The sequence below is a fragment of the Saccopteryx bilineata genome, chromosome 3, assembly GCF_036850765.1.
Source record: "Saccopteryx bilineata isolate mSacBil1 chromosome 3, mSacBil1_pri_phased_curated, whole genome shotgun sequence".
In the NCBI taxonomy this organism is placed as follows: domain Eukaryota; kingdom Metazoa; phylum Chordata; class Mammalia; order Chiroptera; family Emballonuridae; genus Saccopteryx; species Saccopteryx bilineata.
The window spans coordinates 256174317-256187540 of NC_089492.1; the positions used below are offsets into that span (position 1 = coordinate 256174317).

The following is a 13224-nucleotide window of genomic DNA, read 5'->3' on the forward strand; positions in this document are numbered from 1 at the left end:
TAGAGCTGCTAGCATACCTTATTCAGCTCAAAATGATGCCATCTGGAGGTAAGCTACCTTCCTATAAGAACCTGGCTTTTACAAGACCTGTGCCAGGGCCTGAAAAGGCTGCAAAGGAGGAGACCAATCCTAAGTCTACTGGTGGCTTTCTTAGGGTGATCTCCCCCACAACAGGACTCTGGGTCTTCTCTTCTGGGCCAGTGCAGTCGGGTGTACTCAGCATGTTCTAGGAATCAAAATCAAACCACCACCAAAACAACCAGAGGAAGACAGTATATACCTATATATTTTTCCAAACAACCTCCAGTCAATGGGGCTGACTCAGACTCTGACCTGAGGGATGAATGAGGCGATCTAGCCTGTAGTGAGCTACAGGTCTGGGTCATCTATGTAAACTTCGCCTTTGGATAACATGTGGTTATATTCCCCTTAAGGATTTCAAAGTTAGAGCCACACAACTGAATGGTTACTTGTACTGTGCCCAGTTTGGTGCCTGTGATCCAAGTTGAGGTAGGTTCAGAACTATTTCTCTCTGCCTTTCTCCCCTAAAGTGGACCATGGTCTGCCTACTGCATCGATGCATGTTACCAAGTATTTTAAGAGTACTACAGAAGGGATTTCCCTGGCGTACTGTAGTCCTCTCAATCTCAGATGGCCTAAAAGGTATACTTTACTCTGTATGGATTGTGGGAGCACCCAGATTCAGGCGTTCCTCCGGGTGAGACAAAGAAAGGCACTGGGACTCACACTCCACATTCACTCATTTATATTCTGGACCCTTGACACTGTAGTCTTGGTCGTCTTCATCAACCCCTGAACCTGAATCAGTCTGTAGTCTGGCTCAGCTCACTCCCCAACACACACAGTGCCACTTTTACCTGAGGGATTGTCCCTGGAGGCACTGCTCCTCTGGGCCCCCGCCCTGAGCATGTTAGCCAATTCACTATTTCCTGAGATCTTGGGAAGCTGAGCTCAGACATTAAATCCACGCTCCTTTTCACACAATACAATATACAGATGATGGTCTATAGAATTACACATTTGAAACCTATATAATTTAATTAACCAATGTCCCCCAATAAAGTCAGTAAAATTTTTTTGAAAAGCCACGTTCATTTTAATTCATATCCTCTTCCTTAACCTGAAATTTTGGCACAGTTTTATCAGATAATACCAAAAAGAGGAGTCAGTTAATTTAAGGAACTCACATTTAATCAGCTGTTAAGGTTTGGTTTGATAAGACCTGTAAATTCAGGGAAATGAGATAGAGTCAGATGAGCATTTAACTCTGCTTCTGAAACGGGCTTCTCCCCCAAGTCAGCCACAAGTGTCCTGAGCAGCAATGTGGCCTCTGGGATCTGCTCCCAGGGAATGGGTGCTATTACTCTCGTTTTACTGAGTGGACTCTACAGTACACTTCTACTGCCAACTCCTTTCAAAGGGAGAAAGAGGGGGACCACCTGACAGCATCTTCAGATGAGTTGAGCTGTATCCAAAACCAAAAAAGCTTGAGCTTCACTTCACATCAAGCTGTGCCAACGTGCTATGCCAGGGGGAGCCAAAGTATGGCCCACTGCCTGTTTTTGTAAATAAAGCTTATACAATGTCTGAGGATGTTTTCACACTATAACAACAGATTTAAATAGTTGCCATAGTGATTATACGGCCTGCAAAGCCTAAATTATTTATTATCTTGCCTTTTATTGAGTAAGCTTGCTGACTCCTGCACTGTGCAAATAAACTGAGCTCCACAGTCCCAGGGCTCAGTGAGCAGAGAGTGCACCCCTCACCTGAGGCTGCGGGAACGGGGCCGCATGGCTGGGGACTGCCGTCCCTCCTCGTCTGGTACACTCTCTGTGCTGAAATGCTTTGTCAGAAAGTGCAGCTCATCGGCTGTAGGCTGGAAGGGCAGCTGGTGCAGCTTTTCCTGTGAGGAGCATGATGACTATAGGGGAGACATTAAAGAACAGCATTAAAGACATGCCCAAGGGCAGTCCAGGAATGAAGAAGAACTGAAAAAGGTTAGGGACTTCCCAGTCAATGTAAATTCAAAGTCAACCCATAGCAGGCCTTCTTCCCATTGCTCTTGTTAGCCTCCCCTGTGCATGATCCCGTTCATCTCTAGCCCTCCAGGCCCTCAGTCCTGACAAAGCCAAGACACTGGAGTCCTCCACAAGCCTTGCAGAGATGGACCCAGATGGCCATGTGATACAAGAGCACCATAACTATCTAGCGAGCTTCTTCAGGTGGCAAAAAGCAGATTTTTCTGCACACAGCCTTTGCCCTGAATGAAGCTTTGGCTAGTTGGAATGGCAAGTAATTAATAAGCCATTCTTTCTGGCTCAGGAAATTTGTACACTCAGACTACAAATGACATCCCCTTGATTTCCCTTCTACAACCTGGGGAGAGCCCTTCCCTTGGGATGGTTGGCACTGTTTCCTTCTGGCTAGCATTTGGAGGACAACTGGCTATGCAGTGGCTGTGAAGGCTGTGCCGACTCTAGGGACACCAGCAGGCATGAAAACCCAGCGCGGAAGAAAATGACTTTTAGATCTAGATTACTTTTACATTTCTAAAAGATTAGACTTGATCTGAAAACACTGCTCATTGACTAAGGCTCTGGACAAGAGCCCACTGCCTATTGCCATAGAACACTGAGGGAGTAAGCTGTGCTACTCTTGGCATCCTACAGATGGAGCCATTGCTGCAGCAGCCCCTTCAGTGCCAGGACCAGTAAGCTTCCCCTGTACCTGACAAGACTGGCAAGAGCCCAGGCAAGTAAGTCTACCACCAGTTGAGAATCTGAGATTGAAATAATCTAAATCTACTCAAAGTTAAAACTGTAGCCCACACTGAGAACTATGTTGCCAACGTAAGCCTCAATATCAAGTGAAAAATCCGTTTTCTGTGTGTGTGTGTTTTTTTTTACTTAACAGTGCATACTTCTCTCATGGAATGCTATAATACATGAAGTTGTGAACAGCCAGTTAAAAGTCTCCACAGGGATCTCTCTTGGCCACATTTTTATAAATAATTTGGATAGAAATTTCAAAAAGTATCCTCACCCAACTACAGCTAACATGAATCAAAATTGTTAAAGTATTGCAATAAAATAAGCTGGAATAATCTGTTGAGTTTATAAAATTTATTGAATAAAATATCTACATCTTTGCCTTGGCTGGGTTAGAGCATCATCCCGAACTACAGAGGTTGCCAGTTTGATCCTCAGTCAAGGCATATATAAGGAACAGATGTTCCTGTCTCTCTCTCCTACTCTCTCCTTCCCTCTCTCTAAAAAAATCAAAACATTCTTTTAAAAAAAAGAATATATACATATTTAATAGGTGACTCTTACCTTGGGTCTTAAAAATCACCTGCTTGAGTAAAGGATTATGAAGAAAGGTATTCAATAAGGAAAGATCTGAAACTTAAGAGCTGCCAAAAAACCAATGAGATCTTTGGATTAATTTAAGAGTAACATCGAGGTCAAGGGAGAAAACGATACTCTTTTTAGCTACTTGAGCTTCATGAACACAGACAAAGTGAGCTGAGAAGACCTGAAGAATGGTGGAAGACACAGGGAACAGGTCACCCAGTCTGTAGTCTCATTTTACATGGCCTGCAAAGCCTTCAGTACTTAATATTTGGCCCTTCACCAAACAAGTTTGCCAACCCTGACATCCTGGCTTCAATTAAGAGTTGCTTAATGAAGAAGACTCATTTTAGGGTCAATTGTGCATAGTGACAATTGGGACATTTGTGTTTTAGGCTAAAACCTGCTCTAAAGAAAGTATAACTAGAAATTTTAGAGATGGGCCCGAGACACACCAAATTTAAATACCAAATAATAATCACCCTTCCCCCCTATTTTATTTATTGTGTTTACATAGATTCTAGTGTCTCCCGAATACACCCCCCTCCCCTTTTTTTGAAAGTAAAAAAGAAGGAGGGAGGTCTATCAGGCCTTTGGGACATGGAAGGGATGATCTGCTCTTAGTTGTAGTTTTAGAAATAAGGTGGGGAGAATAGGGGAACCATGTTTAGGAGCTGCACTGCCTGGCCTCATTGGCAAAGCAAAACTCTATTCTTAAGTCTTCCTCTGATTCCACCAGGAATAACTGATATGCAGAGAGCATGCCGGCTAATTCTTTTTAAAGGCATTTTTCTTTTTAAATCGATCTGGCTATGCCTGTGAAGGGCCACCAGCCCTCTGGCCCACTCCATCTCATCCTAAGCAACCTCTCTGTGTTTGGCTTTAAAGGAAAAGTTGAAAACCACTTTACAGCACTGTAGGGATAGATAGTAATAATGTGTAGGGAAGTATTTTCTAAGGGTGAAGGAGGTATGGTCACGGATTTGGCTACTTACTGAGACAGTAGAGCTAGGAGTATTGGTTCCATAGCCTGAAGAAGGCAAAGAGGCCAAAGACCAGCGCCGTCCATCAGTCCTATGTAAGAAAAGACTATTAGGCGGTCTGTACAGGATCCCACCCTGAGCCTAGGATCTGCCTGTCTTTCCATCAGCAGTGTTTTCAGCGCTGGTTCACTTCCTTGTCTCAAGGCAGCACTGCTTAGTCCAGTACATGCTTGCACGTCTCTCTCCAACATGGGCCTATTTTGTGTTTTCCACTGCAAAGACAGACATCTCTGACTATAAAGGAGTTCATGACATTGATTACTCTGATAACAGATGAGAACATCTGTCGTTTGGAATAAAAATCTTTAAACTCTCAACTTATTCACTTAGAGAAGCAATGAGAGCAGACACCAGCTGAAGGCTATCCGCACAAGGAAAGAACTGACACTGAAACGCAGTCACTCCACTTTTGAAGGCTCCATGTGGAGCACTCTTTGGTCTTCCCCAGGCCACTGGGTTGACAAGGAAGAAGTGGACCACCATCGGGGTCTCAGTATGAATCAGTCGATCGCTAATAGTCAAAGACTACCTAGAATCCAGTGGGAACCACAAAACCAGTCTTTGAGAATGTTTGCCAAAAAGTGACAGTAATTTATGAACAGGAGTGAGGCGGCATAGCCTTGGCTATACACAAGGCTTTGGGGACAGGCTTCCTGCTGCTCTTGGAAAGACGCACCCTTGAGTTCTCAACATAGAGCAACACAGTTATGTGTTTTGCTGTAAAAAAAGAAAAATCAAGCGATATCTGGTTTAAAGCTTTTATAATATGAACAAGTAATTCTTTCCTAGACTGTGGATGTGCTATAACACAAGTGTTCTTTCTTGTGGAACTTGGGGGTGTGGCCTGCTCTGGTGGAAGTTTAAGAAAAGATAGATTCTTTGCTGCTACCTACAGAACCCCATTAGAAATGGAGGATCTTTAGAAGTTCAATAATCTCTATCTTCAGGGAACACACTAAGACCCACAAATTTGGGTGATTTATTCCAGGATTCACAGTTAAGGGGGGGTACAGGGAGGAAAGGAGAGGAAGAGCATTCCTCCCCACCCCCACCAAGACCTAGCACCTTTTCCCACTGTGCTCTGTAAGGGGCACCGCCCAGGGTTCCATGCCTCATGCACATGATTCAAACTTCATGCCACTCAGCCAGCTCTGCTGGAACCTAGTCTCTGAGGCAAAGAAACATCTAGGAGACTGCTCAGACATGATGTTCTTTCTGACCTCTTTGTTTTGTCCCGGGAACTTCACACAAGAAAGCAAGTTAGTTCCAGGAAAACAGCTCAGCAAAGATGGGGCTAGTCTAACGGGGAGGAATTTCCCAAACTCTTGTGAAAAACATCTTTTCACGGGTGATTTCTCCTTCCTTGGTTAGAAATGGAAACCAATTGCATGGCAAGCATTTTCGGACCACCAGAGTCAAAAAGAAATGCCAATATAGGATACCTTCATTTCCTTTCCCTGATTATCTCATTGGGCAACTGAGGAAAGCTATGGGAATAAGAGTGACTTGTTCCTAGGCTCAGAAGCTTTAAACTATATATTTAGCAATTCCTGCCTCCAAGCCTATGAGCTGAGCCTCGGTTCCAGCAGGCAGAGGAGATTCTCTTAGGGCCTCTCTGCTAGTTATGAAAGGCAACATGTTACCACCCACGGTCAGAGAAGACTCATCACAACCAGTTCTCACCAAGCACAAAACCATTTTGTCTGGCCATGCATAGCAGTTTCCCAGCCCCTCACCCCATCACATCCGCTATTACCTGTCTGCTCTGTGGCCATGGCTGTAGTGAAAAGAGACATATTATAGTGAGAATCAAAGGGAACCAAAGAAACTGATCTGTTTAACCCCTGGCATTTGGTTGAGCTTGGCAAAGGCAAACCTTCTGCTTAGAAACTTGTGTAGTTTGAAGTAAAACTGTAGGATTGGGCCCTGGCCGGTTGGCTCAGCGGTAGAGCGTCGGCCTGGCGTGTGGGGGACCCAGGTTCGATTCCCGGCCAGGGCACATAGAAGAAGCGCCCATTTGCTTCTCCACCCCCCCCCTTCCTCTCTGTCTCTCTCTTCCTCTCCCGCAGCCAAGGCTCCATAGAAGCAAAGATGGCCCGGGCGCTGGGGATGGCTCCTTGGCCGCTGCCCCAGGTGCTAGAGTGGCTCTGGTCTCGGCAGAGCGACGCCCCGGAGGGGCAGAGCATCGCCCCCTGGTGGGCAGAGCTCCGCCCTTGGTGGGCGTGCCGGGTGGATCCCGGTCGGGCACATGCGAGAGTCTGTCTGACTGTCTCTCCCCGTTTCTAGCTTCAGAAAAATATAAAAGCCCTGGCCGGTTGGCTCAGCGGTAGAGCGTCGGCCTAGCGTGCGGAGGACCCGGGTTCGATTCCCGGCCAGGGCACACAGGAGAAGCGCCCATTTGCTTCTCCACCCCTCCGCCGCGCCTTCCTCTCTGTCTCTCTCTTCCCCTCCCGCAGCCAAGGCTCCATTGGAGCAAAGATGGCCCGGGCGCTGGGGATGGCTCTGTGGCCTCTGCCCCAGGCGCTAGAGTGGCTCTGGTCGCAACATGGCGACACCCAGGAGGGTCGCAACATGGCGACGCCCAGGATGGGCAGAGCATCGCCCCCTGGTGGGCAGAGCGTCGCCCCTGGTGGGCGTGCGGGGTGGATCCCGGTCGGGCGCATGCGGGAGTCTGTCTGACTGTCTCTCCCTGTTTCCAGCTTCAGAAAGGTGCAAAAAAAAAAAAAGAAAAATATAAAAAATAAAAAAATAAAAAATTGTAGGATTGATAGGTCTATCCTTAGTATGTCATTAAATCTGACTTTTGTGTAATATTCCAAACTAACATCATCCTATAAGGCTCAAGCCTGACCTCAGTAATCTAGGAAACACAATTCCTAAGTACTTTATCAGTGCTGAAATCCTCCTCCACACCTATATTAATACCTAGCTGCTTTCCTAGTAGGTCTATAGGGGACGGCCCAGGGTTCCTGTTCCATGCCTATGACTCAAACTTCATGTCACCTAACACAGATCTGTTTGGATTTCAGTAGTACTACCAGGATGCAAAGCCTCTTGGCTGATCCTACTCCTAAAACCCAGGGAATGAAGCAGACACAAGGGCACCAATGGACCATGCTATTCTATCTGCCTGGAATGGTCTACACACTTGTGTCATCATTCCCAACATGGCAGGCTCTTTCTTATCTTCCAGGTCTTAGCTTAAGCCAATCCTCCAGAGAGGCCTGGCCTGACCACCCAGCCTAGATTCTCCAGCCCCATTCCCTTCCTATACCTTCATGCAGCATCATGTTATTTGCCTTCAAGGCACTCGCCACAGTTTTGTTTTTGTTTTAAATACTTTATTGATTTCACAGAGACAGGAGAGAAAGGGGAGCATGGAATGGGAAGTAACAACTCATAGTTGTTTCAGGCTAGTTGTTCATTGCTTGCTTGTGGTATGTGCCTTGACCAGGGAAGCCCGGGGTTTCGAACCGACAACCTTGGCATTCCAGGCTGAAGGTTTATCCACTGTGCCACCACAGGCCAGGCTCGCTACAGTTTTTAACTATGTATTTGTTTGCTTGTGGATTATTCTTACCCACCACTCATTCAATCAATAAGCACGATTGCTCATTTTATACCAGGAGACAGTTTTCAACATATTAAGGTATCTTTATTAAAGATACTTTGGTTCTTGTTGAGGGCATTGAGAAAATAAGCAAATAAAAATATACCAGGTTATGGAAAGTACTAGCCTGAAAATAAAAATGGATAATTTGATGGAGAACGACAAGGGGGCTCCTTTATATTGCATGGTTAGGAAAGGCCTCTCTGAGGACCTGACATGTCAGATAAGAAAGAAAAGGCAAGAATGCATTAACTAAGTGAAGATCTGAGGGAACAGTATTCCTTACAAAGGGAAGAACAACTACACAGGCTCTACTCAGTCTACAAAGTTTCAAGAAAATAGAAGTGATGTCTATTTTGCTACCACTATATAACTAAGTATCTAGCATAGGGCCTGGGTATACTGGGTGTTCAGTAAATATTTATTAAATAAATGAGAAATTACTCAATGCTACTTATAGAGATCAGCCACAGACCTCACGGTTCCAGCTCAGGCCTAATCTGAGGCTGTAGTTCACACACAGTCAAAGCAGGAAGTCTGAGATAAGTAGGACTTCCCAGCAAGGCTGGGAAAACAAATGCACAAATACAGCCTGTTCCTACACTGTTAAGGGTTCCTACCAGGACCCTCTGCTAACTAACTGGAAGTTACACAGGGTAGGAGAGATGAGTCCTTGAGACAAACTCAGATAATTGTTCAGAATAAGGCAACTGGGCAGAAGAAGCACCCAAATCAGCCATCAAACTTCTCCCAACCCGTCCATGTCTTTTCAGCTACACAGAATTCTAAAGAGGAAGGGGGTGGATTGCTAATTGGTTGTCATTTGAATAGTGAATTAATGATATTTCAAGGAAGCTACTTTTTTTCTGTCATCTCTTTTTAAAAAATAGTCTAAGTATGCCTGACCTGTAGTGGCGCAGTGGATCAAGTGTCAACCTAGAATGCTGAGGTCGCTGTTTTGAAACCCTGGTCTTTGCCTGGTCAAGGCACATACAAGAAGCAACAACTATGAGTTAATGCTTCCTATCCCCTCCCTCGCTCGCTCACTCTCCTCTCTCTAAAATCAGTAAATAAAATCTTTAACAAAAATAAATAAATAATAGTCTCAGAATAGAATTTTGGGTCCAGCTGTATACATCATTCTCTGTTCATTAAATCTGTTTAACACACATGGTTATTTTTCCAAATCTAGAGCCATAATCTTCTGGAGGACCTAATGACAGAGACTGACAGTAACAAAGAATATTTTAAAAATTAAAAATAAAATCAAAGAACATGAACTTTTCCAAGAAGTAATTTTAGAAAATATTCTGAAAAGTAAGTCATTTGTATATGGAGCTTTGGTATGTAGTTTGGATGGACTCATTTTAGTCTGCTTGTATTTCTCCAGGGAGCAGGTGATACCCCGGCAACGAGCCGAGCTGTCAGGACTGCTGTCATGTGCCAGAGAGAAATTTATACCACTTTCAAAGATTTAAAATGTGAGGAGGAATATAAGAATGTCTCTGTAATATTCCTAAATCTTCCTAAATGCATGGGAGGATAAGTGAAGATCTGCTAGTCTTTGTATCCCCAAGGAGATGAGCTATGTAAGAACTCTTCCAGGTCCTTGGAACTGGCTGAGTTAGAGGAGTAAAAATGTAATTTTGGGTCCTTCTGGTAAGAGAACCCATTTTCTTTCTCACTGATCATGTTAGGAACAGCTCTCAATCAAGAGTATGTTTTGGGGCCCTGGCCGGTTGGCTCAGTGGTAGAGCATCAGCCTGGCATGTGGAAGTCCTGGGTTCAATTCCCAGCCAGGGCACACAGGAGAAGCACCCATCTGCTTCTCCACCCCTCCCCCTCTCCTTCCTCTCTGTCTCTTTCTTCCCCTCCCGCAGCCAAGGCTCCATGGGAGCAAAGTTGGCCCAGGCGCTGAGGATGGCTCTGTGGCCTCTGCCTCAGGCACTTGAATGGCTCCGGCTGCAACCAGAGCAACACCCTAGATGGGTAAAGCATTGCCCCCTGGTGGGCTTGCTGGGTGGATCCCGGTAATGCGCATGCAGGAGTCTGTCTCTCTGCCTCCCAGCTTCTAACTTCGAAAAAATACAAAATAAATAAATAAATAAATAAATAAATAAATAAATAAATAAATAAAAAAAAAAGAGTATGTTTTGGAACACACCCCTCAGGAAATCAGGGACTTGTGCTTAGAACTATAAAAATAAATCCATGGCTAATATCTACTTGACCACTCAAAAATTCAAATGCAAATACCTAGAGCATAAAAAAAGCAAAACTTGAATTGTGTGAGGAAAACAAATGGTGGTTAGTAGCCCAAGGTAACACACTTGGAAGGGCAGTGCCTCCAAGGAGGAAGCTGACGTTAGCCGACATTCATGCAAGTGCCACACATTTAATCACACAGAAGGTTTTCTATCAACTTACCTACGGGCAGGAACAAAGGAAAAGTGAGCAGGAGCATTTGGAGAGAAATTCCGGGGGCTGTCCAAAGGACTGTTACCTGCAGATGGGGGAAGGAAAATAAACCCTTTGTGACGTTTGCTGCTGAAGTGGATTGAGACAACCTTTAGGGAAGAAATCTTCCCCTAGCACCGGCAATGAGCACATAGGGTTATTTTTTTTCAGCCCACCATTAGTTTAATGATTCTTTCTTGGTAAAAGTTTGGCAGCCCAGAGTTTTCTCCCTTTTCTCAAGTTGCCTTTAACCATCGCTGACTCCCAGACCTCCATTCTAGATCCAACATCACCAATTTCCTGCCCTTCTAGGAATGCCTCATGTTCCATTATGCCTAGCTGAGTTAACCCAACTTTTAGACTTGAAGAACTCATTTAGTACAGATAGAATGGCCAAATACGCAAACATTTCTCTCAGGGCAACAAGACTCCTGATTCAAAAGCCTCTTGCACATATATCTCTCTGCACAATGAATCCATGGGGCTAACCCAGAAACGTGTGCTTAAGGGAAACAAATTATCAAGTGGGGACTTAGAATAGCAGTGTTCTTTAAAAGAGTCCATATACAGGGTCCCCAAGACTGAAAAGCAGACCCAACCTCCTCACAGTGTAGGCATTACCCCCATCTCTTTATTAGTTTTCACATACCTCCTGTAGCGTGTTAACTTACAGCTCAGAAGCTTCGAACAAAACTGTGTGCTTACCTTTACACTCGTCACAGCAGTTCTCAAACCTTAGCCTGCTACACTTCTCTGGCCTAACTTCCAGCTGGGGGCTGGTTATTAGGTGTCCATAGCTGGCAGAAGCTGACAATGTGTTTCTATCTAAAAAGCCATGTCAAAGTAAGCACTATATGCCGTGATGTGCTGATCACTCAGCCAATCCCTGTCCCCCCCCCCCCCCCCCTTACTTCTGTGCTCAACTGTGAACCAACACTGACTATGAGAAAGTGTCACAACCAGGGCCCTGATGGTTCAGCATGCCTTGGCTTTTTCTTCAACAGTTTGTGTCCTGTATAGGGTATAGATGTTCCAAGGTGCCATGAAGCTGCCCAGTTGTTTCCCATTATTCTCCATCCAACAGGGTCTGGTAGCACTTAATGTTTTTCTGTACCTGTGAGGTTGGTTGGCAATGGGGGAAAGTCACATGGAGAACCAGGTCCAGGGACTTTGGCCAGAACCACCCACACCCATGCCCGCCAAAAGAAACGGCCCAGGAGAATTTTGAAAAAGAACAACTGTCTACCAGCCAATGAAATTTCACCACCCACCACCACCCTACCAACGCTATAAATTATCCCCTGGGCGGGAGAAGCTTCGCGACTTCCCTGGCCCCTGTCTTGCAGACCAGTGAACTTCGCTCGGAGCGCTCTAAAATAAAGCTTTCGCTAGTCCACACTTGATGGCTACGTCCTTCTTTCTTCCTCAGCAGAAAATACCTTACAGTACTGATCCAAGAAAAACCAGGCTCTCAAACAATGCCTAACAACCCTATGCAGCAACTGTATCAATCTTATAAAGGCACTCTCTTTGGGAGAACTAATAAGGAAGAGGCATTTTCAGCTTTCACTCATCCCCTTCTCTGGGACTTTCAGTGCACAACCTTTGCAGTAAATAGGTACTCAGCCTAGTACCAACTCTGGCTTTTCCATGCTGTGCATTAGGCCTATGTTCTATAATCTGTTCCCATCTTCTGGCTAGCACAAGCAAGCAGGTGTAAGAGATGTGATTCAGAGCAGTTGTTTTGTTAGCCAGGACTTAATAGGATCAGGCCTCTTTAGAATTATTAAGGCCTTAAAAAAAAATCTTTTTTTTTAATAGTTTCATCTCAAGGATTAACATATATCCTCAGTTTGATTATTGAATATAAAACTAGACACTTTTTATTAGTTCCCAAAACTACCCAGCTAACGCCTCAAGGAAATCCTGGACATGACTTTCCTTCAATGATTGGCCTTCCAAGGAACAGAGGTGGTACTGGTTAGAGCAGGGTCAACCTTTTTATACCTACCACCCACTTTTGTATCTCTGTTAGTAGTAAAATTTTCTAACCACCGGTTCCACAGTAATGGTGATTTATAAAGTAGGGAAGTAACTTTACTTTATAAAATTTATAAAGCAGAGTTACAACAAGTTAAAGCATGTAACAATAATTATTTACCAAATACTTTATGTCAAATTTTTGCTAAGTTTGACAGAATAAATCTTTATAAAACAACTTACTATAGTTAAATCTATCTTTTTATTTATATTTTGGTTGCTCTGCTACCACCCACCATGAAAGCTGGAACACCCACTAGTGGGCAGTAGGGACCAGGTTGACTACCACTGGGTTAGAGGGTAGAATATGAAGAATCTTCCAGATGCTCACGGTAAAGCTAGGAATTCATAGAACGTATGTCAGAAATAATTAACACTAACAGGAAAATAGCTGCAAAAAACAAACAAAAACACAGACCATCAATAAGCTGTGACACAACTTTAAGCAGTCTAAAAATCCTTAAAGAAGAAGAGAGTGGGGAAATACCGAAAACATATTTGAAGAAATAATGGCTGATAATTTTCCAAATTTTATGGAGGAAAAAAATATAAACCCCCATACCCAAGACTCTCTCAAAATCCTAAACATGAGAAAAAGGAATAAAATGATATCAAAGTACATTATACTCAAATTGCTCAAAACTCATGATAAAATAAAAAAATCTTAAAAGCAGCTGCATGGTAGATAGGGAATGGGAAT

At 44.2% G+C, this 13224-nt stretch overlaps 1 protein-coding gene across 10 annotated transcripts in view; it reads right to left on the reverse strand.

Moving 5' to 3' along the window:
- Nucleotides 1–13224, reverse strand: part of MAST2 (microtubule associated serine/threonine kinase 2) — a 214924-nt gene that overhangs the window by 21393 nt on the left and 180307 nt on the right. For 7 of the 10 annotated variants that reach the window (XM_066269317.1, XM_066269314.1, XM_066269312.1 and 4 more), the window contains 4 exons: nucleotides 10455–10530; nucleotides 6174–6194; nucleotides 4370–4448; nucleotides 1791–1945 (listed from right to left, as the gene is read on the reverse strand). In XM_066269317.1, the coding sequence (XP_066125414.1) occupies nucleotides 1791–1945; nucleotides 4370–4448; nucleotides 6174–6194; nucleotides 10455–10530 (331 nt within the window). Of the gene's footprint in view, nucleotides 1–1208; nucleotides 1244–1790; nucleotides 1946–4369; nucleotides 4449–6173; nucleotides 6195–10454; nucleotides 10531–13224 lie in introns of those variants that run through there. The other 3 variants (XM_066269315.1, XM_066269313.1, XM_066269321.1) reach the window with 2 other exon arrangements.